Source organism: Pezoporus wallicus, unplaced genomic scaffold (assembly GCF_028554395.1).
Source record: "Pezoporus wallicus isolate ANWC-B61680 ecotype Strahan unplaced genomic scaffold, APGP_CSIRO_Pwel_v1 contig_593, whole genome shotgun sequence".
In the NCBI taxonomy this organism is placed as follows: domain Eukaryota; kingdom Metazoa; phylum Chordata; class Aves; order Psittaciformes; family Psittacidae; genus Pezoporus; species Pezoporus wallicus.
Genome location: NW_026642342.1, coordinates 2,018,862 through 2,043,322, shown reverse-complemented (window position 1 = coordinate 2,043,322; position 24,461 = coordinate 2,018,862). Strand labels below are relative to the sequence as shown.

The window sequence follows — 24,461 nt, the reverse complement described above, 5'->3', positions numbered from 1 at the left end:
ACTTCCTTTTCTTTCCGGTGTCTGCTTGAGTATTTTCAGTAGCATGTTTGAAAGTGAAAAGCTTTGGAAAACAACCCCTGCCCACTAGGAATTCCCAAATGGAATGATACACTTAGAGCTGGATTTTTTGGTAAAAAATAAAAGGAAAGGAAGAAATAAAAAGTCACCTTGGACCATGGACAGCTCAAACACCAACGGGGCTGACGTGAATAATGGCCAGCATCCTGCGAGCCCTTTGTGTGTTCCTACTCTGATGGGTTCTGTCTGGATGCTGGAGGACCCCCATCCCTGCAGGCAGTGGCAGCGCCACTTGAGCAGGTTCTGAGTCTCCTGCTATGACTTTGCTCCCAGTGGGGAGGTGATCTGGGGTCTCTGCCAACATCAGCAATGCACTGACATCCTCTACCTCTCCCCACTGCAGGCATCCATTGAGGCACCCCATTGCTCCTTGTCTGCTGGAGCACCTGAAGCATCCCAGAAATCTCACCAGAGGAGCTGGTGGGGACACAGGAGCCCTGTCCCATCTCATGCCTGTTGCACTTGCTCTGACCTCCTGGAGAGATGCAGATAACTAAACCCTGGTCTGGAAAGGGTCTTTTGGCTGCAGCCATGCCCCTGCCTGCCCCATGCTGACCCAAAGGCCCCTGTGCTGGGTCTAGGGAAGGCTTTTGGGGATCACACCTAAAAGCAAAAGCCTATGCTGCAGGAGGATGTGGAGGAAGGAAAGAGGAGGAAGGAGCCCTATCCCTGCCAAGGGACCTGTGAAGCGAACTGGGGAATACCTGCTGCATGCAGGGGCTGGGTGGTCAGGCTGCTCTCATGCTCCCCTCATCTCCCACACACATCTTCCAGTGCCTGGGGACACAAAGAAAAGAGCACAGGCAGCATCTTGTGCCCTTGCCCCAGCTGCTTGCAGGAGCTGCACCCCCTAGAGCATCCCAATCCTCCTTGAGCATCCCCATCCTCTTCAAGTACCCCCCACTGGCTCTGCCAGGGAAGGTGATTGGAAAGGTGCCCAGCTGCTCTGCCACCAGGCTTAATCCCAAATTCACCTGCTGCTAGCTGTGGGGCACAGGGAGAACAGCCAGGGAATGGGTGCAAGCAGAGAGGGCCAGCAAGCTCATCTGCCTGGGTTTTCAAGGTCACAGAGGTGGTGGGAAGGAAAGAAAAGAGACCAAGGAAAAAAAAGTTGACTCAGAAACCGCAGGGAATTTTTTGCCTTTTTAGAATACTGGGAAGAGAAAAAATAGCCACAGATATTCAAAGCATCCGGGATAATAACAGTCTGTTTACTGTTTGCATGCAAAGATGGCAGGCAGGCAGCACAGCGCAGGGAGGAGGAGTGAGGAATTCACCGTGCTCTCGCCACGGCCCAACCACTTCTGCTTATCCCAGCAAAGCGCCAGGCATCATTCCTGGCTGCCTGCACAAGCAGGACCTGGGTGTCCCTGCCACAACGCCGACCGTGGGCCCCGGTGGAAGGGCTTTGGGAAGCATTTGGGGCTGGGGAGGACAGAGGAGCTCCCAGTGCTGGAGGATGCTCCATGGCTGGGGGGATGGAGCATCCCAGAGGTAGACCTGGCCACCATCAGGCCATGCACCTCCCCTAAATAACAACAAACACCACCTGGGCCCTGTCTCTGCTCCAGCACTACACACTGATGCTCTGCATGGAGGGGGCATCTTAGGGGTATCCTTGTAAATGCAACGGGATGCAAAATCCAACTTAGAGGGGGGAGCGTTGGTCCCTCAGCAGAATAAAGCCATGGGGAAGCCCCCAACAAGGCCTGAGCACAAAGAGGACTTTGGGACCCCCAGAGAAGGTGGTGGAGTGAGAGAGGGAGGCAGGGAATGAGGGACGGATGGGGAAGAGAAAGGTTCAGCAGGCCCGGCGGGGAGAGCTTCATTCCTGCCGGCCTGACGAGCAAGCCAGGACTTGAGGCAAGAGAAAGCACCATGGTTTGCCCAACTGGTTTGCTGGGAAGCCGGCTGCAGGGCTGGCCTGCAGCGCTGCCAAGCTGCCCCCACAGCAACAGGGATTAATTGGAAGAGGAGAGAAATTCCCTTTCTCCCAAATTCTGGTGGGGGATTTTTGGCTTTCCAAAGAGCCATTTCCATCATAAGGATGTGATGTCGAGCTTGTCTTTCACCATCCAACTCTAGCATTTGGCAACTGGAAAAGGAGAGGAGGTGCGCGATGAGGGGGTGAGGAGGAATCAGGGCCAACAAAAGACCTGCCAAGGATGCTCCAAGGACCAAGCTTCAACCTCCAGGCTCCAAGGAGAAATGAGGAAAAGCAGGAACCAAAGCTGCAGAGATGCTGCTGTGGTGTGGCACTGAGCCACCGAGGTGCTCCTGGCGGAGAACAGGGCCTGGTGTATGGCCACGGGGCCCCAACAAGTTCCTCAGCCTTGTGACCACAGGAGGGATCATACCTCCCCAAATAGCCCCTGGGGCAGACAAGTGTCTGCCTTTCACCCGAGAGAGAGCTGTTGCCCCAGGACAGGGCGTCTCACCAAAGCACCAGGGTGACTGTCATGGCACTCGGAGCAGAGCCTGCTGGCCCCTTTCCATCTCTGTAGGGCTGTGGATGTGCAACCCACACAAGGGGTTGCATCCAGGCAGCAGCCCAGACAGCAGCTTGGCAGACATCTCCAGCCACCCCCTTTTAGGAACACAGGAACACAGGGATGCAAGACCTGAGGACATGGGGATGCAGGGATATGGGGATCACAGAAATCAAAGACTAGTTTGGGTTGAAGGGACCTTAAAGATCATCCAGTTCCAACCCCCTGCCATGGGCAGGAGCACCTTCCACTAGAGCAGGGTGCTCCAAGCCCTGTCCAACCTGGCCTTGAGCACTGCCAGGGATGGAGCAGCCACAGCTTCTCTGGGCACTCTGTGCCAGTGCCTCAGCACCCTCACAGGGAAGAGCTTCTGCCTTATATCTAACCTAAATCTCCCCTCTGTCAGGTTAAAGCCATTCCCCCTTGTCCTGTCACAGCATTCCTTTGTCCAAAGCCCCTCTCCAGGTTTCTTGCAGCCCCTTTAGGCACAGGAAGCTGCTCTAAGGTTTCCGTGGAGCCTCCTCTTCTCCAGGCTGAACCAGCCCAGCTCTCGCAGCCTGTCTCAGAGCAGAGCTGCTCCAGCCTTCACAGCACCTCTGTGGCCTCCTCTGGGCTCTCTGAATGCAGAGATCAAGGACACAGGGGTGCTGGGACACAAGTATCAACAACACAGAGATCACAAACACAGGAATGGGAGCAGGAGCAGGAACAGGAGGTTTGGCTCCCATATGGTATTTCAGCTGTGCTGTGGTGACAAGGGCATGTCTTAGAGTCAGCAGGAGCCACGTGGGATAAAGCGATGCTGATGGTGAAACCCAGTGAGATGGTGTGGAAAGGGTGGAGGGAAATGCCTGTGATGACAGAGTGATAAAGCAGGTGATAACACACCCCACACCAGCCTTCCTTGCACCAAGGTGCAGAGCTCCATCAGGCTGCTGCTCTGGCTGAAAAGCAGCCCTATCAAAACAGCTGCTGTCGTATCCATAGGGGCATAGCAGAAGGAGATCAGGAATCCCCCCCCCATGGCCCTATTATCATATTCACAGATGGGGCTTCCCCTTCCCATATACTTGTTATGCCTCTCTGCTGCTTTGCTTGTACAGTGCTGTGCTCCCTCATCTTTGGGCTCCTGGGGACTATGAAAGCCTTGGGAGTAGGGGTCTACAGAGTGATGTGCAGGATGGAGGATGGCAGAGTGGTGTGCAAAACCCTCAACAGGAGCCTGTTCCCTGGATCCCTGGACATGGAAAACTGCCTGCAAACAGCCAGACCCGCTGCAAGGCTGCTCAGCATCCGGATTTGGGTAAATAATGTGGGGCGTGAGAGCTGAGGTATGCCAGGAATGCTGCAAGCCTTCCTGGGCAGCTGCCTGCAGCTCCAGGGCAGCAGGAGCTGGGGGAGGCAGGGCAGGTATGATCCCTGGATGGGGGCCATCAGGACCTCCCCTCAACACACTCCCAAGGAGCAGCGGCTCCCTGTGAGCTTCACACACAGTCTTCCCCATCACTGGGGAGTGCAGAAGGGTCCACTTCAGACATAGGTTGTGCATGGAGTTGGGAGGAGCTTGTTTCCCCGCTAGGAAAATCCAGAGGAAACCATGGGTAGAAGGAGGAACCGGGCTCCACACTTCCCATTGCTCTGAGTCTCCCTAATGATGGAGACCTGCCCCACAGCCAGAGGAAACCCCAAGTTTTCAGGCACAGCTCTTCCAGGTTCCTGGAATTGTAGAGCCAAGCTGGTGTTCACCATCATGGTCCCACCAAGACCGGTGATCCTCAGCAGTCCTTAGCCACCTTCCAGGAAGGAGTTGGCAGCAAAGCTGGTTCCTTACACTGCTGTTCTGCATTAATCCAAGCTAAAGCCCATTACAGAGACTTACACAAGATCTCCTGGGCCACAGGACAGCAGGTTAAAAAAAAGAAATGATCTGTTAGTAAATGCCAAGTGATGTCCAAAAGGGAAAGCCCCAGCCTGGCTGGTGATGGCTCCAGCTGGGCTGCCAACACCCAAGCAGCTGGAGCAGAGTCCTCAGGGATGTTCCCTGGGAAGTATCAATGCAACAGCTATTAAAAACAAAAGTAAAAAGACAGCAGCAAACAAAAAGCTCAGAGGGGAAAGGCTGGGCAGCAGCATGATGTGGAAGTTGTAAGGCCCAAACTCTAGGAGAACTTCTGGTCTTCCACAAGACCAAAGAGCTAAGCAGACTGGGAAGGATTTGGAGGTGGCTGACAAAAGCCAGGGGAGAGCTTGGAGGCCAGGTCCAGCTGTGCCTGAAGATGTGGCCATCAAGGAGTGCGCATGGAGGAAGCTTAGGAGCACCAAAGTTTCAGCCAGCTTATCAACCCTAGTCCCCTTCCCCTCACTCTGTCTTGCCCCATTACATGGGGGGAAAATAAGAGCACCCATGGGTCAATATTTGGGTTTTTTTATTAAAATACTGTTATACCAAGTGGAATGCTACAGCAATCTCGGTATAGGGCGGCACATCGAAACAGCCAAGTTTACATTTAAATACTCAAGATAACTTAAAATGCACAAACAAGAACTCATTGTCTTTGGCAGGAAAAACAAAAGTTCACAGCACGAAAATACAACACTTACAAAGAAACACCAATATTAATATAAAATATATTAACTTGTGGGGAGTTTTTTTTCCTCTTTCATAACTTTTGTTCATTTGTTTTCCACTTTGTAAACAATGCATGAGAACCGAATGTGTTTGGTACGTGTCTGGGAGAGAAGAATAAAAAATGCAGTTGTCCAGCAAATGCACACACATAGTGAAAGAAAGAAAGATAGAGAGAAAGAACATATATATATAGATGAAGGGCAAGATGGGAGGTGTCTGAGCTCAGAGGAGAGAAGGAAGCATCAGCGATGGCTACAGGCAGAAGCCAGCTGCCAGTAGCCAGGGGATGATGCTGTAATAGGCGAGATGCCATCAGCCATCCTTGGCTCCCTCTGAGCATTCCACCTCCAGTTTCCAGGGGATTTCTCCTCCACCTTTTATTCTCTCCATCATTTTCTCTTTTGCTCCAGCATCACCCAATCCCAAACCCCTCGCTGGCCTATGATAACAACCCAGAGGCAGGACGCAAGGTGATGGCTGCAGATGATGGAGGTTGGGGCTCCTGGCATTTGGCTTGCCCACGATCTGGGCAGTTGATGGGACCCCAGAGGATCCCTCCTGGCTCTGGGCTTGAGCAAAGACATGAGCTTGTGGAGACAGTTTGGGTGAACAGAGAGGGATTTTCCAGTCAGAGGCCAAGAACTTGGGTGGATGTGAATTGCCAAGACCCAGAGGTGGGATGGGAACAGAGCCGATGAGGGAGGGTATGGGAAGAAGCCCCCTGCTTCAGGCTGGAACAATAAATAGGTTGCTCCTGTTGTCCAAAACCCCAGTGTGTTCACAGCGGGGACACGAGCCCCCTCAGTCACTGCAGGGTCCTTGGGCTCCAGCACGCCCTGCGCAGCTGGAGGCCCCTGTGGGTGCTGAGTGGGGACCACGGCCCATGTGCTGAGACCAGCCACAGGGACACCACTGAGCTCCAGGCTCGGTCCTCCCTCCTGCAGGCTCTGCCACCCTGATCCAGTGCAGGCAGGGGAAGAGGGGCCAGTGTGCATTCCATGGGAGGCCTTAAATCAGGATCTCCACCATGTCAGACAGGTCAGGGGCTCTGACATCAGCCAAGCTCTCTGCAAAGAAATAAGATAAGAACTGGAGGAGAGGTGAAGAGCATCAGTGCCCACCCCACCAAAGGGCTGGCAACAAGTGTACTGCAGGTCCAGCCTCCCCGCAAGGGGTTCAAGGGAAAACTACTGCATCATGAAAATAAAATAGCAACAGGTTGAGAGAGCAGGGCTGGTTCAGCCTGGAGAAGAGAAGGCTCCAAAGAGATCTTAGAGCAGCTTCCAGTGCATAAAGGGGCTACAAAAAAAATCTGGAGAGGGGCTTTTGACAAGGGCAGGTAGTGACAGAAGAAGGGGAAATGGCTTTAAACTGACAGAGGGGAGATTGAGATGAGATATAAGGAAGAAGTTCTTCCCTGTGAGGGTGATGAGGCACTGGCACAGGGTGCCCAGAGAAACTGTGCCTGTCCCATCCCCGGCAATGTTCCAGGCCAGGTTGGATGGGACTTGGAGCACCCTGGTCTAGTGGAAGGTGTCTCTGCCTGTGGCAGGGGGTTGGAACTGGATGATCTTTAAGGTACCTTACAACCCAAACCAGTCTGGGATTCTACAAGCGACTGCATGGATTCAAACACACCAGACTAAACTGGGTCCTTTAAAATGCTTAAAAAAAAAATAATCTCTGATGCTCATGCAGAGCCCATCTCCTGATGCTAAGCCCACATGCTGGAGCACCCTTGGTTCTCCTCCACACCATCCCTGGGGCACTCACCCATCAGACCAGCCGGGCGCTCGGTGCCCTCACCCTGGCCGCTGCTCTCAGCCACTCCATCCGTCTGAGTGCTGCCATCCTTGCTGCTGTGCTTCGAGTGGGACGGCAGCGGCAGGGCAGTGGGCGCTCCTGCTCCTTCGCTGGTGGCTTTTCCTGCTGCAGGAGACACCAGTAAGGATTGAGAGCTCCTACAGCTCAATGAAAAAGTCCCCACTCCCCGAGCTCTCTACTTCCAAGTGTGCAGGGGAAATTGCAGGCAATTCCATGCTGCTGAGTGAAGGCAGGGAGCAGGGATGTGCCTCCATTTACCTGTGCTGCTGTGAGAGCTGCTCTCAGTCAACCGGTCACTCTGGCCAGCCCCTGGCCAGCTCAGGGCTGCTGAGGCAGCAAAGATGGAGGGCACAGACTTGGCTGGTCGCAAGGAGCCCTGGAGAGCTTTGCTGGGGTCCCTCCGCGAGCGCTGCTGCAGGACCTTGATGACAGCATCCTTCTCTAGGATTTGGGCATGAAGGGCTTTTAACCTGGAGAGGAAAAGAGGCACAATGTGGGTGAGGAGGTGGAGGGAAAAGAGAATGCAGGTGCTGCCCAACCAGACCACAGCACAAGCTTGTTGGAAGAAAATGCCTCCAGGAAGGTGGGACTACCTGTTCTCCATCTCCTGGTGCTTGTGGCTGGCCAGGAGGAGGTCCTCATTGAAGCTGCTGTTGGGGGAATGCCGCGGGGACTGGCTGATGAGAGTGGTGTCCCGCTGGGCGGCTGCAGTGGCCGCGGCATCCATGGCAAACTGCCGCATGGTGCATTCCTCCAGGTACTTCTGCTCCCACTTGGTCATGTCAGCTTCCAGGGCCAGGATCTTCTCCTCCTTCTCCCTCAGCTGCTCTGAGAGTGTGTGGGCACTCAGCTCCGGTGTCCCTGCACCCACAGTGCCTGCCTGCCTCTGCAGCAGAGAAAAGACAGTGAAAACCCAGCAGAGGATGGGGAGGTGCTGGGGGGATGCGGCACACACTGCAGGTTGCCGGCAGCACCGGCACCTACCTGCTGAGCCCGCAGCATCTTCAGCTCCTGCTCTAGGCGGGTGCGGAGCCGCAGCTCCAGTTGCTCCCGCTTCTCACAGGCGGCCTGGAGCTGTCCCAGGGCTGCCTGCAGCCGCTCCACCTTCTCCACGTAGGCACGCTTCTTCCGCAGCTCAGCTTCTGCCTTGGCTGCCCGCGCCTGGGCGCTGCCCAGCGCCTGCTCCAGCAGCTCTGCCCGCCGACGCTGGTCCTCGTTGGCGCTGCGCAGCAGGGATACCTCCCGCTCCAGCTTCTCCTTCTCCTGCTGGTGCTCATAGCCTGTAAGAGAACACCCAAGTGTCAGGCAAGGAGGATTCACTGCCCCCAAGCTGGAGCTTTTTGTTCCATAAAACCTGGCTGTGCCATCCCTCCCACAGCACACAACATATATGGGGGTCAGAGGGACCCAAGCCACAGGGGTAGACAGTCTCCATTTCATAGAAATCATAGAATCAGAGACTGGTTTGGGTTAGAAGGGATTAAAGCTCACCCAGTTCCAACCCCCTGCCACACGCAGGGGCACCTTCCACTACACCAGGTTGCTCCAAGCCCTGTCCAACCTGGCCTTGAACACTGCCAGGGATGGGGCAGCCACAGCTTCTCTGGGCACCCTGTGCCAGTGTCTCAGCACCCTCACAGGGAAGAATTTCTTCCTAATGTCTCATCTCAGTCTCCCCTCTGTCAGATTAAAACCATTCCCCCCTGTCCCTACAGGCCCTTGTTCAAAGCCCCTCTCCAGGTTTCTTGTAGCTCCTTCAGGCACTGGGAGCTGCTCTAAGGTCTTCCCAAACTTTCTCTTTTACAGGCTGAAGAAGCCCCAGAGCTGGATGCAGGACTGCAGGAGGGGTCTCACCAGAGCAGAGGGGAGAATCCCCTCCCTCAACCTACTGCTCACGCTTCTGGGGATGCAGCCCAGGACATGGTTGGTTTCTGGACTGCAAGCGAACACTGAAGCTGGGTCATGGGGAGCTTCTCGTCTCCCAACACCCGCAGCTCAAATTTTGCCTCATGAAGGAAAAAAGCTGCCTGGCGTGAATGCAGCCACCGTAAAGAAGGGAATGCAATTCCTGCCCCATAACACCAACACCACGTTTCTGTGCTAAACTAATGGATTTAGGTGTATTTTCCCAAAAATAAGCTCAGGCTTGCACAGCTGCGGCATAGAGGAGGGAGGAGGGAGAGAAGGGCCAGGCTGCAGGATGGGAGTGCTGGCCTGGTGCTGGAAGAGCCATCACAGCGGCAGGAATGCGGGGAATGTGGGTCACGCCACCAGCCGGCCGACTGGGATTAATGGCTCAGTCCAGGCCAAGAGCTGCTCCATCCTCCCCAGGGAAGGGCGAGAGCTGCTGCCCAACACCCGTCTCCTCCTCCAGCCAAAAAGGAGCCCCTCTGTCCTGCTCACGGATGCCACGGGAAGCCAGGCAAGGACAGGCATCCCATGGGACTTACTTTGCGCCAGGAGCTTTGCCATGCTGCCCTGGTTGCTGTCATGGCTTTCTTGGGTCTTGCTGGCCAGCTGCTTGTTTGCCGACTCCAACCGCTCTAGTCCAAAGGAAATTAAACCCAATTAAGATTTAAATACAAGAGTTTGGACAGAGGAAGTGGGAGAAGCCTGGAAACACCCTGGGTGGGGAAAGCTGGGGGACAGAGATCACTCACAGGGATGGGGACATGGAGGGTCCCTCACCTTTCAGGTCCCGGTTAAAGTCCTGGAGCCGCCGCATCTCACCATCTCTCTTGTTCCTCATGGCTTTCTCCAAAGCTTCCCGCTTGGAAGAGGCCTTGACGAGGTTTTCGTAATCCTCTGAGATGCGCTGGATCTCGCTCTCCAGCTGGGGTGGAGGAATGGACAGGCCAGGGTTAGATATGCATGGAATGAGGAAAAGAAAGGAAGATGCTGGCCAAAACTCACCTGGGTCACTCAGCCCAACTCAAGCGCACCCACGGGACCCCCACCTGGCCTGGCCCCCAGCGCATATTTTGGGGGGAAAACTGGTATTTTCTGCCTTTTCTCCTTGCAAAGGAGTCCCTTCCACAGGTTTTGGCTCTGCTGTAGCGCAGCCGGCAGGGAACAGCCGCCCCTTGTGCGCAGCCACACAAAGAGCTTTCTGTGGTGGCCAGGGATGGGGGGGACACACAGAGGGAGTGGGTCACTAGAGAATGGGCTCCTTCTCCCCAGTCCCGCCTGCCGTGCTGCTGAAACACAGCTGCTCAGGGAGAAATGAGCCACCAGAAGGGAGGAGAAGAAGGGATTAAAACACTAAAGGGGTGAATTTTCACAGCAGCTGGTTGAGCATCCCCCCATCTAAGGCAGGGAGCCAGGGAGGGGAAGGGAATGATGCCGTGGCTGCTCACCTTCTGGATGCGGCTCGCCTTCTCAGAGCAGCTCTCCAGCTCCCGCCGCAGCTTCTCGTTGTCCTGCTGGAGCCTCTCGTTGTCCCGCAGAACGGCGTCCACCCGGGCCAGGCGGTTGCTGGTTGAGACCGCCTGGGCATTCACTAGTGCCTCCACACCAGCAGGACCCAGTGTGCCTGGGCACAGAGCGCCTGGCAGCGGCAGGAAAGCAGTGGGGACATGGGTGGACAGCACCCTGCAGAGGGGGAGAAGGATGCTCAGTGGGGTTTGGCAAGAGTGGGAGGGCTGACCACATTCCTAGAGTCCCATTGACTGCTCCAAACCTAAACGGGTGCTGGTGACTCCAGCTCACCCCAAAAGAGGAGGGAGGCTCTGTATCCTGCTTTTCAGTTGTGGGAAGCATTTGCTTTCTAACTCAAGCATAGGAAATAAACCCTATCTTTCAGGGATGCCTTGACCTGACAGCTCCTGGCTGGTGGGTCAGGATGGGCTCCCAGCCCCCCAGGCCTACCCTATTGCTGGAGATGCTGTGGATGAACAAGAACTCAACAAAAGATGCACCTTGGAATCCAGCAGCACTGCCCCTTTCCTTTGTTTTCTGGGCAAAGCAAGGGCTCCTGGCATGGCTCCTCAGCACCAAACCATGAACACATTCTGTCTATATTCGGAGGAGCAGGGTGAGCCTGGCCGCCCCTTGCACGACCGCTCTGAGCTCCTCGACATCCCATGGCTGCTTTGAATACCCCAAGCAAGGCGGCTGAGCATGGCGCAGCCCCGCTCTGCTCAGGCTATCCGCCAAGGGCCTGCATTCCTGCGGGATGATATAGGAGCAAGGAAGAATAAATACGTCTTCCTCACAGCTCCCCTTCCCCTCTTTGTTCCCTGGAAGGAGAAGGTTTTCCTGCTGGAGATGCTGTTGCTCTCCGCCTGGATAGGCTGGCAGCAGTGTGCGTCCTCCCATCAAGCCTCCAATTCCTTTCTTCCCATAGTTTTTCACACTGAAATAAAGTTGTTTCCAGCCCTCCTGGACTTCTCCCCCTCCCCTCCCACCCCCCAGACCTCTCCATGACCCTCTTGCAGACAACCTGGGGCTTTTCTGGAGGTGACAAGCTGCCCAAGTGAAGGGGGGAGCTGCCTAGCACTGCTTTATAACCTCCATAAACCACCCGGCACTAGCCCAGGCTTAGCTCAGCAGCAATCCCATGGCACCGGCAGCAAACCAGTGTTATGCGGACATCCCCGTCTCAGGGCCACACGATAGGTTTCCATGGAATAGGGAGCGCGTTTGCCTTCCACCCCGCCCTATGCCTGTTCCACATTTAGCCATTTCCTGAGCTGGTTCCAGCTCCTAAATTAACCCCAAATTCCTCCCAGTGCATGGGGAGAGGGCTGGGTCTGCAGAGGCAGTGGGATTTTCATCACCAGTTAGAAAAACCCAACTGTGCTGGGGGAAACTGGGGAGGGGAATGGTCCCCGCAGACCCCAGAGGCTGAGCCAGATCTGATCCCACAAGGACAAGAGGTTTGGCAATGGCTGCCCCAGGCCCCCCACTGCTCTCTGCATTCCATATCTCCCAAGCATCCATCCCGGCTCCTGGTACACATAGCTGAGAGGCACCCAGTGGGGACTCCAAAAGCAGGGCCTGGGAGTTGCAGGTTACCTGATTTCGGGATGCTGAAATCCAGGACCTTCCTGAGAGCAGGGTCGGGGTTCAGACAGGTAAGTGTCCTGGGAAGGGATGACGTAGGGATACTCTGGAGGGGGTCCCCTTGGCTCTGGCCCCTCAGGGTGCTGCCCTTGCAGGGCAGCCAGCTGGTGGTGACGGGAGAGCTGGGGGTAGCTGTGGGAGGCACTGATGGGGCTCTGTGTGTTGGCCCCACTCCTCTCCAGCGACAGCCGCATCAGCCGCTCACTCAGTGACCGCACGTGGCCATGCTTCAGGTCCTTCAGCCCCTCATCGGGGCGTCGGGTGCTGTTGCTCTCAGCCCCACGTGGGCTGTTTTCACCCCGAATCCCTGTGCTGGCCCCTCCATGCTGCTGCCCACCCCGCTGAGAGGCATAGTACTGGGAATGCGCCTTGGCCTCCTCATAGGTTGGAAGCTCCTCGCCTTTGTGCTGGGGCTGGCAGAGCCGATAGACACTGTTCTCCAAGTAGATGTGGTCAGAGTGATGCTCCTGGCCCTGGGGTTCCTGCCGTGTGGACTGCTGCACCATTTGGCTCTCCTCGGCACTGAGGCTCTCCAGGGAGGAGCGGGGGCTGCCGGCGCCACCGCCGCGCAGGGCCTGCTGCTGGATGGCCAGCAGAGTGCGGTTCTCCGTGAGGTTCCCATAGCGCAGCTGCTCCTGGATCAGGCGGTGCAGGACCGTCCCGTTCGAGTCCTCCGCCGTCCTCATCTCCGCCAGCGCCGTCGGCAAAGCCACGTTTCCAACCCGACAAGGGCGTCCCCGGAGGTCCTTTAGCAGCCACCAGCCACGCCGAGACACCTGCATGGAGAAAAGAGGGGATAATGGATGAAGAACCGGCCTGGGCAGGACGCACTGCTGGTCAACAGGGTTTTGTTTTCCAGGAATCCCGCTCAGCACACTGGGAGCCTGGCTGGGACCTGCCGGACGGGCAGGAGGCTGTGGTGGTGGAGGGAGCTCAACCCACTGCCGTGGCTGAGCACTGGCACTCTCATCGCACCCATGACCAGGGCTGGCGCCAGGGGTCGGGGCTGGGGTAGGGGCTGGGGGTCGGTAGTGGCTCCCCACGGACCCGGTACCTCTCGCAGGGACCGGGGCTGCCTTCAGGTCCGGGGGAATGGGGGATAAGGCGGCCCCGCGGGAGTGGGCACGTAGCCATCGGGCGGCTCGCACGACCCACCGACCGCAAACCCCCCGCCCGGCGGCCAGGGAGAGCCGAGTCGGCCCCTCACGGAGGTCTCGGTCCCCAGCGACACTGGGAGCCCCTCCGGGACGGCGCTTACCGGGGCATGGCGGAGCGGGGGCGGTGGCGGTGCTTCCCGGGGAGCGCGGCGACGGGACTGAGCGTCCCGCCGGCAGCGGGGGCCGGCCCGAACGCTGCTATGCCCGGAATGCAGGGCCGGACCCGCCCCGCTCCGCACCGCCCCTCCCCGTTCCGCCGGGGCTGCTGCCGGCAGGGGGGGCACGGACACTGGCAGGAACGCGGACACGGAGGTCGTGCCCGAGGTGTGCAAGAGCCCATGGGGGTGCCACGGGCGCTTGCAGTCGTGGAGGGGGCCTGGGGCAGATCATAGACTCCCAGACTGGTTTGGGTTGAAAGGGACCTTAAAGCTCATCCAGTTCCAACCCCCTGCCATGGGTAGGGACACCTTCCACTAGACCAGGTTGCACCAAGCCCCGTCCAACCTGGCCTTGAACACTGCCAGAGATGGGGCAGCCACAGCTTCTCGGGCACCCTGTGCCAGCATCTCGGCACCCTCACAGTAAGGAACTTCTTCCTAATGTCTCATCTCAATCCCTTTGTCGGCTTAAAGCCTTCCCCTTGTTCTGTCACTACCTGCCTTTGTCCAAAGCCCCTCTCCAGGTTTCTTGTGGCCCCTTTAGGCACTGGAACCTGCTCTAAGGTCTCTTTTACAGGCTGAACCAGCCCAGCTCTCTCAGCCTGTCTTCAGGGCAGAGCTGCTCCAGCCCTCGCAGTATCTCTGTGGTCTCCTCTGGACTCTCTCCAACAGCTCCACATCCCTCTTGTGTTTTTGCCCCCAGAGCTGGATGCAGGACTGCAGGGGGGTCTCAGTAGAGCACAGTAGGGGGGGAGAATCCCCTCCCTCTACCTGCTGCTCATGCTCCTGGGGGTGCAGCCCAGCACGTGGGTGGTTTCTGGGCTGCAAGCATACACAGTGCAGAAGTGGGCTGGGGTCTGGTGCATGCTACATGCACACAGGAGGCTTGCAGCTGCTGGGATGGGGGGTTTCAGCAGCTCTGCCTGCCAGCTGTCCTGGAGCATAAATCTTTCCATTTAATCGCAGCTCAAAGAGACACAGCATTGTCTGCAGGACCAACCTGGCCTCTCAAAAATCTGCTGGCCCCATCTGCTCTGCCCTCATGCCTTGTCTCCTCATGTCCCCCCTCCTCACATCCACCGCAGAGGGGGATGTCAGCTTGCTGCAAGTGCAGCCATCCCAGCCTGTCTAGTACTGGATTCAGTGCCTTTGGGCATCCCCTGTCCCTCTGCCAGCCTCGGTTTCCCTATTCCGGCAGATGCCATTTGCAGCATGGCCACAGGACCACAGCAGGGCTTGTCCATCCACTGTGCTGGGGGACAACGAGGAAGCCATCAGGGATCAAATCCTTTTTCCCCCTTTCAACACCAATGAGCTCATCTTTGGGGAGACACTGAGAACCCCCAACCCCGAAGCAGAGAAACACAAGCCCCATGTCGACCCCCAGTGCCCAAGGCTGCTGGTGCAGAGCCCAGAGCTGTGGCTGCCTGCGAGGCCCCGAGGCAGCAGATGGCTGGAGGGGAGGCAGTGGTGGCCAAGAGGCAGGTGCAGGGAAAATCACTAATTAGCTCTGGGACATTAAGCTCCCATTCTTTTGCGAGCAAACTCACAGCTTCTTATCAGCACAGACCCAGAAGGCAGGTCTGGGGCGGGGGGGGGGGGGGGGGGGGGGGTGGTGATCTTTATCTTTACCCTAGCCTCCTTGCTTTGCTGCTTCTGCTGCTGAATACAGCTTCATCCCACTGTGGGATCACCCCCAGGCCACCCCAAGATCCCCAAAAGCCATGAGATGCGGTAGCAGACAAGGTGCAGCTCTCTCCCTCTGTGTTTTCTTCGAAAAGATTGGAAAAAAAGAAAATAAAAATCCCCAATGTGTATCAGGTAACACACTCAGAGGCGGATGGAGGGGGTACAGGGGGAGAAGGATCAGAGCTTGTAGGAAAAGGTGCACCACGTTACAGACCCAGAGATGAAGGACGCGGCCCTGGCATGGTCAGTCTGGATTCGAGCTTAACAAGGCCTAAGAGCATCCCCACCCAGGCAGGTCCTGAGCCTGTTCTTAGTTCGAGGGAGCTCATCAAACAACAAAAAAGAAACAAGTTTTTCAGCCCAGTTTCACCAGTGACAAGGCAAATCCACCTGGCTGGAGTTTCGGAGTCTGCACTCTGAAATCTGCACTGGCCCTGTGGGTGTGGGGGAGACCTCAAAACCCCAGGGAGGATCTACCCCTTTGCAGGGAAGAGAGGAGGGCACAGCTCTTGTCCCTGTTTCCCCAAGCACACACTGAGTCTGGAAACACCAGCCCATGCCTAGCAGTGGGTGGATGCAGATGGATGGATGGATGGAGAGATGGACAGAGGCACCACCCCAAGATACCAATCCCAGCAGCAGCACAGCCCCTGGCTGTGGCTCTGCCCTGATTTTTCCCAGGGGAGTCAGCCTAGCTTCCCCAGCTCATCCACCGGCCTATCTGTTCCTGCGTCATCCTGCTTCCCTTCTTTATACTGCTCTATTTTTGGCATCAGGAAACCCCTCCTGGGCTGACAGCACCCCTTTGGAAAGTGATCTGAAGAGTTTTCTCTTTTTCTTTCTAATGCTGAAGGTAATAAAAGCCTGGACCTTTTCATTTTCCTCCCAGAAGAAGTGAAATAGCAGCTGGCATCCCCATGCTAGGCTGGACCCACAGGCAGCAGTGGTGACCCTTTGCTCAGGTGGGAGTGTATGGGGGAAAAGCCCAGCCAAGGCTGTGAGGTGGGACAGCGACTTGGCTTGGGCTGGATCCTTGGGAGTAGCGGGGAGCGCAGGTGCCAGTACCCCAGGCTCCCCGGGTGACACACAGCTCCGCAATGCAAATCCCTCCCACTGACCTCACCACGGAGCCTTATCAGTGAGGCGTTGGAGTGTGAGGAAGGAGCCAAGAGAATATTCACAGCATGAGATCACCTCGGCTGTCGTCCTCAGCAGCTCGCAAGATGCCTGGTCTGTGCTGAGACAGGATAACTAGGGAGCTGGAGGCAGCTGGAGGTGCCTGTAATGGACAAGAGGTTGCAGCGCATCTCCTGGGATGATGGTTACGGTGGTGAAGGTGCACCACTGCTGAATTCTCCAGCCATTCCACAGCAATTTGCCCTCTAAAGCTCCCTCCAGATATCCATTTCTCTCCCAGGCTCCCAATTTCAAGTGCAACTAGGTGGAAAGGAGAGCTGGAGATCAACGAATCACACAAGTGCCTTTCCTGTACTGCTTCAAGGAGCAAGGTGCTCAGCGGGAGGATGCTGCATCCCTGTGAGCAGGGAGCAAAAACAGTTCCTGGGCACTTCCTCTCCACCCAGCATTCCAGCCATGCACTCCAGTTCTGGAGACACCCCACAAGATGCCAGACCTGATCTTCCCTGTCCTGGGTACTCTCCTGTTCTCCTGGGGCAGGGCAGGACTGCCTGTCCTAGCTGAGATGTCCCAGAACTGGCACCTTGGTAACCCAGGGGACATCCCCACTCTCCAGCAAATTTTTGCTGCAGTTCTCCATAAATCAGACACACAAGGAGGTGATGCCATGGGTGCATTCACAAAGCTCCTTCTCAGGAATTTGAGGAGGGGAACCCCCAGGCTGCTGCTCGTACATGGGATATCATGGATTCATGAACGTGACACCATCAGTGTGCGCACTGGTATCTTCTGAAGTGCCGCAGCTTTGCCCTCCTGGCTGTCCCCACTGCTGGCTCCAGCTCCAGCAGCCACTCAGCAGCACCAAACCCAATTCCTGGTGGCAGAGACAACCCTGAGACTTGCCCAACCTTCAGGAAGCTGTCACCATGGAGCTGTGCATGGAGGCAGTAAGGCTGGATGCCTCTGTGTGCTGAACAGGCAGCATGGACAAACCCTATTGTAAGGGGAAGATAGGAAATGTGAGGAACAATGTGCATACTTGTAACAAAGCCTTGCCGCCATCAGAAAGGGGCCAGGACCCTTCTTGTTCTCCTCTTCTGTGCATTTTAACCCCCCTGAGTCATTTCCATTCCTGGATGTTAAATTGTCCTTTATTTCCCTGTTTCCTGAAAGGGGCTTGTTCCTGACCTGCCGGTGGAGGGGCTTTGGTTTCAGTTGCTGACATCCGCCAAAAGGAGATGCCAGTGAGAGCAAAGGTTGAGCACTGGCTGCCGGAGCCAACCAGGAGTCACCAGCCCAGGGAACACGGATCTGCATTTCCATAGCAAAGCCTTTCACTGTAGTTTGACCACCTTGTTCTCACGTTTGAGGCATTTTCACTTTCTTGAGGAATGTGAATCCTTGGGTGTAATTTCCTGCCCACAGGAACGCAGTCAGAGAACCCCCCCTCTATGGCTCCAGCATCACATGCAGAGGGGCAGCTCCATCCTCTGCCCCAGCACTGGGTGACACAGTGCCAGCTGGGAAAGTGCCATGGGCAGCATCCCCTCACTGCCCATGCTTACACACTTGTCTCTGCTCTAAACACTGCCAGGTCGACCTGACCTCCTTGTCCTTATCCCCTACCCATAGCTGAGCAGGAGGTCAGCACCCTAATTTGGAGCCACCACTTGCAAAATGAGAGGGGTGGCACCCAGAGGGGCAGAGGGACACCAGGCACCCTGCTCCCCATTGCTTCAGGGGCTGCTTGGGTATTGAAGGGAGGAGACAGTGCTTTCCAACAGAAAGAAATGTCAAGGGAGGGGAGGCACTGGGATGAGGTACATAGCAGGACAGAGAGAATGAAGGATGGCCCAGAGGTCAGTTCTTGGCATGCATCACACCAAGAAGGGGAAGAAGGAGGTCAGTGGCATTTCTGTCACCTTGTGGTCCTCCAGGATAGTGGCTGTCCCTTGGGAAGAGGCCTCCAAGCATCCCTGGGGGGAGGGAGAACCCATGCACTCACAGACATGGAGCTCTGAAAAATACACATTTCCTGCAGACCATGGTAAAAAGGGTGGTAAGAAGATACGAAGATGTTGAGCAGTCTGGGGTCCAGTACTGATTCCTGGGGGACCCCACTTGTGACAGGCTGCCATCCAGTCTGTGTCTTAACAGCTTGTTCAGGAGAAGACTGTGGGTACTGAAATCCATCAGGATATCAGGACGATAGTAGGAAAAGGCTCAATAAGAAATGACACCACTTTGACAGTCTGAGGAAGAGGCAGAGGTCTCCTCCAGCCTCCAGTACTTCCCCGAGTAAGGACCCTGACGCAACACTCGCTGCTGCCCACTTATTCTTGTGCAAACAACTTCCCAGCTACTGTGTTAATAAACTAGACAATCAGATGTGGCCAGAAGCCACACAGCATGTGACAAACTAGCTCTGTGTCACTGCTGGATTCAGTGCCAGCTGCATCTGAACACCTGAGCCATGCCTGAGAGTTGTGTTGTGGTGAAAACGCAAGCAAACACTGTACCAGACGTGAACGTGACACCTTAATGGCAGCTGCACCTCTGCTCTATGAGGTAGCTTTTTTTGCCAAGGTGAGAACATGGGGACATGGGGAGAGGTCCACAGTTCTGCCCTGCAAATCACAGCCTTCAGCAATCCCACAGACAGCTCCCGGCTATGTCAATGCTGGCATACAAGTTCAGCTGTTGGAAGAGCAGTAGCTGGGGCAAATTAGAGCCCCTTCATCCAGGATGCTGGAGCTGTTTTTGTTGTTCTGGAGGTGACCTGTTCTTCAGAGCTAACTTGGCACCCCAGTATCACGTACAGGGATGTAGAGCCTGTGATACCTGGAAGCATCCAGGGGAAAGATGGACATGAAACCCAAGTGCACCAACAAGGCAGTCCTGGTCTTATCAGCAGTCTCCCCTTTTATGATGTCCTGGACCCGTCTCCTGGTGAAACCATCTGTGCACAGGGTAAACTTCACCCTTCCCCAGCCCAGCCCAAGGTGGGAAGGTGAGGTTGGCCACTGAGCAAAGGCCAGAGCTGCATGGTTTAGCTGTGTGCTTGATGATACAATAGAAAATGCCTCTGAAGTCCCAGCCCTCTGGAGCATTTCCTTAGCTTGCTGGAATTTCCGTTTAGTTCTTCCTCTCCCAGGCTCTTACCGAAAACTGGTGTCACCATATGTGTCTCCTCAGCAGGCTCTGGAGACTGGCCAGCTCCCTTGGTCCCCCTCCCAGGTCTCTCACCGATGTGCCGGGCATTTGCAAGGAGCATGCTCCCTGCGGGTGTCAGCTTTGGCTCGCCCCTTGATTAATCACCAAAGGCAACTCTGCCAATCAAGGAAAGATTTACAAGGCAGGCAGGAAGCTCTTGTTTTTACAGGAGTGCCTCAAACACACGCACACAGTAGGAAAAGCAAACATTCCAGGCATACCAAGGGATCCACGGGATAAAAATTCCCCAAACAGCACAGATTAAGATACTTGGCGGCACATGGAAACACTAAAACCTGAACTCAAGGATTTAATTGTCTTATTGAGCTCTGAGTGCTGCGTGGAACAACCTGAGCTGCATGGGAACAGCCACCCCAGGAGGGCAGGGAGAGGGTCAGCGACGGTGCCCTCCATACAATATGGGTCAGGGCTGGCCCCCACCCCTCTCCCATCTCCATATGGTTGCCAGAGCCTTCTTGGCAGAGTTTAATGTGAGCTCTCCCTTGCAAATGCTCAACCCTGCTCCTTAGCAAGGCAGGCAGGGGTCACTCTGCATCAATGCAACACTGAATTCAAGCCCATCGGAGCAGAGAGAACCTCTGTTCTGGCTCCGACTGCCAAGACCCCTGGCCTGAGAGCAGCAGTCTTTATGCTGGGTCGATGCCCATTACCTCCCATCCTACCCTAAAGCCCTCTGAAGTGAGTAGAAATGCTCTCATCCTCTCTAGTCCTAAATGCTAGCCCAGGAGATGCAGCAATGCCTCTGCAACTGTTTGCCTGAGGTACTCTTCAAGGATCATCAGGGTTGAATGGGAAGACAAACATGCAGGCTAGAGCTGGTCCAGTCCCACCAGTGGGTCCAGCTGCTTCTACAGAATAATCTGTGTCCTGGGCTGCAGGACCAGCTTACTCCTTGGCTGTCACTGTTTAACAGACACAGCAATATTTTTCATTTATGGGTTTTCAAGGGACCATGAGAAAGGCAGGAGGGGAATTTTGTCCTTCCAAATGATGTGCTTCCCCTTTCTCTGGTGTTCTTTTGAACTTCTTTTTTTTTTCCCAATTTGAAACAATTTTTTCAAGGGAATCCACTCTCTGGCTGTATTTCCCAGTTTGTCAAGTCATCTGTGCGATCAATTCACACCCATCTGGTTAGTCTGTGGGATAATCTGGAGTCTACATCAGGCTCTGAATCTCTAGGTGAAGAAGAGGAAGGAGCCCTGCAGGGCAAGAAGACAAGAAGGCCCAGAAATACTCTCCCCTCTGAAAGGATCGGTTGCCACACAAAGGTTCCTTTTTCACCTTTACTGCAAACCACCCCACAGAAAGTGGAATTTGACCTCTCCTAGTTACACATGGCTTCTCCATTTCTGCTCCAAGCCAGTAGCAGGAAGCCCCAGCTCCCACTCACAGATGGATGGTTTCTGGAAGAGTGGTGGAGGGAACTGATAAGGAAATAAGTCACCTGCTGAAAGCGAGAGTTAAGGGAAGCACTTGCTTGAGATCATTGAATCACAGGATGGTTTGGGTCAGAAGGGACCTTTAAAAACCATTTAGTCCACTCCTCCTCAAAATGGGCAGGGACACCTTCCACTAAACCAGGTTGCTCCAAACCCCATCCAAAGTGACCTTGAACACTGCCAGGGATGGGGCAGCCACAGTTTCTCTGAGCAACCTGCGCCAGCTCCTCACCACCCTCATTGTAAATAATTTCTTCCTTTTATCTAACATATATTTACCCTTTTTAAAACTGTTGTCCTTGCCCTGTCACTACAGGCCCTTGTAAAAAGTCCCTCTCCAGATTTCTTCTAAACCCCCTTTATATATTGAAAGGCCACAATAAGGTCTCCTGAGCCTTCTCTTCTCCAGGCTGAAAAACATCAACTCTCCCAGCCTTTCTTCACAGAAGAGGTGGTTCCAGCCCTTGGACCATTTTCATGCCCTCCTCTAGACCTGCACTAACAGGTCCATGTCTTTCTTGTGCTGGGGGCCCCAGAGCTGAATGCAGTAATTATCCTAGAATAAAATCCTCATTTACACACTCAAGAAGTCACCAGCCATGCCCTAAGAAGGTGCAGATTGCCCTGAGCATTTATCCCAAATTGCAGCCCATGCTCAGGCATGAGTGGGGCTGCCCCAAAACCTTGCGCCAGCTCTCCTCCTGCAGCCCAAGCTTTCACAGAGGTCTTGTAGCTGTGAGGATGCTCCATGGGATTCAGATGTGAGAGCATGGCTTGAACTTTGAGAGTTTGCATTGCCATACTTCATATCATTACTGCAAGCAGTTTCCTTATGGTCCTCCTCCCTTTCCTGCCCCTGTTCATCACCAGCAGATACCCAGGAGACCTTTTGACAGCTAGCTCAAAGCTGGGACATGAAAACACCCTTCAGAAACTGGTTTTGTCCCAGTGAATAGGACTGGCTTTAATGCTCTGTATTTCTTCTGTGATCACAATGCATCACTGCCTGCAACCTTCCATCTAGCACTTGAATTTAACCCTGATTCTATGTCAGCTTTCTCAGCACCCTCCTCCTCTCAGGAGCCTGCCAGCATCTTCCCTTTCTGGGGCTTCTGCGAAACCTCCACAGCTTCTAGCTTGGCAATTGACATCTAAAAAGTTCGGTATCTGCTTAAAAAGAAAAAGCTGGCTGTGTTTAGGAAGCTTAACGTGGCATGGTAGGGATGTGAGTCATCACCACCAGTGCTTCATTCTGTGCCACGGTTGTTTCATTTGCCCTTCACCACAGCAGAATGAGGTATTTCAGATTGCTGCATGACAGTGGCACTTGGCCCACTAGTACCACTAGGAAGAGGTAAATTAAGTCATACTGTGCAGCCAAGGAGCCATCCTGAGGGAAATGGCCACTGCACACACCAGGAATTGGAAACAGGCACTTGCGTGATACACACCCCACTGGCTACAATGCACCCTAAACACAGGCTCAACGGGTTGCTGGATAGAGATGTGCTTAGAGCTATTCCCGTCCTGAGCAGGGTTAATACACAGTGAAGCTGTGAACTTAACCTTCAGCTATGCAAATTACAGGGAACGAAAAATGCAACCAAGGTGAACCAGTATTATAAATGCACATTAACTACAGGCACTGCATTAGAACGCGTAAGCTTGCTGAACTGGGGCAGTGGAAAAAAGCAGGTTTCAGCCTCAGATCTAACTGGGGTGAAATATCAGCTCTTTGTTCCAAGCGCTTCTGCTGTCACATGTGATCCCACTTTGATAGAGTGACTGTAAAAAATGGGCTGAACAGCTGAATACGCACGAGTCATAAGGCAGCTATGTTGACAAATTGAATCATACTTAGTGGGATGATACCCAAGGCAAAAAATTGCCAAGATTAGTGAGCAAGGGCTGTGACAGCATCAGCAAAGGCACTCTGCTGAGACTTGGAGCAGGGGTTTGGGCTCTAAATCCACACACCAAGCCCCTCCTTGGAGGCAGCAAGTGAAAGCATGGGCAGTGAAGGATTCATAGGGCGCATTTAAATGACAGATCAAGGATCTTATGCTTTATATACCTAAAAGTAGATGTATACCTAAAATTACCAACCATTCCTCTAGCCCCTAAATTAATTATTCAGTGGAATTACTTTGTTATCCCACTAATTCGAAATATGCTGTTTCAGCACCCAGGTACGTGAACTACATTGCTTTCACACTGAAGCTATGCTAAAGGCGGAGGCTTGGGTGGTGTGCAATTAATCAGCCCAGATTCTGAAATTAGCTGCATTCCCTATTGCTTGGGGAAGGGACATATGGATCCATGTGTGTTTAAATGCCCGGTAACAGGATTCTGGTTTACATGCACCAAATGTCATCATTTTGAGTCATTACACATCAATGTACTGAGCAAGAAGCTCAAAGGCATAGTAAAGAATTAAGTCATGAAGTTAACCATCAGCTGCAAAAATTACAGGGATTGAGAAATGTAACTAGTGTAAAACTGCACTGTAAAGCCATGCCAGGAGTTAGGACATACAGTCTCTCACACATCCAGCTATTGTTCTGTTTGCTTTTAGAATAAAAACATTACTTTTTTTTTGCCATGTATGTAAAAGGACAAAGAGGGAAAAAAAAAAAAAAGCAACTACAACAAGAAACATGTCTCAGTCTGGAGGCATTGAAATTGTAACTTATGTACGCATGTATGTAGTTACTGACATTGTAGAGATATCAGTAGCCTTCATACCAAACACCATGTAAAAGGAATCAGAACATGTAACTCCATGTAAATGCCCTCCTATGTCTGAGACAAACCTGTCAGGTTGCACGGGTTATACAGATGGCAGATGACCACCACAGTCATGTTGACCTTCCCAGCACACACAAAAACACAGACGGTTTAAAATCAGCATTAAAGTCACCGTCCTTACACTGTCCGGGTGAGGATAAGGAAGTGGTGTTATCTACCCAGAGGCTCAGAGGAGCTCGTTTGAGATAGCAAATGCAATTCCTGAGAAGATACTTCCTATTTTTATTGAACTCTAGGATTTCTGTGGAGATTATATGGCATGCTGGAGGAAACCGCAGGTAGGGGAACATGCCTGTCAGAGGAATCCCACAGCCCCGGGGCTGAGGCAACAGCTGCACTTGGTGTTAGGGTGCTGGAGCAGAAGGGAAGCCTCAACTCTCAGCACAGTGCCTGCTGACAGGGGAGCGGGCGGTGCCGGGCAGCGGTACAGCCTCATGTGTGCCACGTCTGCCTTGTGGTCAGGGAAGACCATCCTTCCTCCTTTCCTAGTCTGCAGGATATTGGCCGGTAAATTCAGCGCTCTGACTTTAATTCCGCAGATTTAGCCACGGACAGAAACAGCAGGAGTGCTGCAGAAGAGTCTTGGCTTCGTAGAGCTAAACCGAGAAAAACCTCACACCTTTCCTTATCCACGAATTCAAACAAATGCCCCACTCCCCATCCAGCTCCCGGATGCACTTTCAACTAAAACGGGGGGATCGGAAGGAAGAAACAAATGGAAAGCCAATTGAAGCAGTACGTCCTAGCAGCGGGTC

At 54.2% G+C, this 24,461-nt stretch overlaps 1 protein-coding gene across 3 annotated transcripts; it reads right to left on the bottom strand.

Moving 5' to 3' along the window:
- Positions 1–5,873: 5,873 nt before the first annotated feature.
- On the bottom strand, positions 5,874–23,935 carry AMOTL2 (angiomotin like 2). Of its 3 annotated transcripts, none has more exons than XM_057429002.1 (10): positions 23,712–23,935; positions 12,037–12,860; positions 10,377–10,611; positions 9,709–9,853; positions 9,471–9,563; positions 8,005–8,300; positions 7,614–7,906; positions 7,279–7,490; positions 6,970–7,122; positions 5,874–6,263 (listed from the first exon to the last, which is right to left on the bottom strand). In XM_057429002.1, the coding sequence occupies exons 2-10, from the start codon at positions 12,768–12,770 to the stop codon at positions 6,205–6,207; spliced, it is 2,220 nt and encodes a 739-aa protein (XP_057284985.1). In that variant the 5' UTR covers positions 12,771–12,860; positions 23,712–23,935; the 3' UTR covers positions 5,874–6,204. The 3 variants fall into 3 exon arrangements, with proteins under 3 accessions (XP_057284985.1, XP_057284983.1, XP_057284984.1); XM_057429000.1 differs by having other exon boundaries at positions 6,970–7,125; positions 23,712–23,933; XM_057429001.1 differs by lacking the exon at positions 23,712–23,935 and adding an exon at positions 13,343–13,448 and having other exon boundaries at positions 6,970–7,125.
- Between the last annotated feature and the right edge of the window lie 526 nt (positions 23,936–24,461).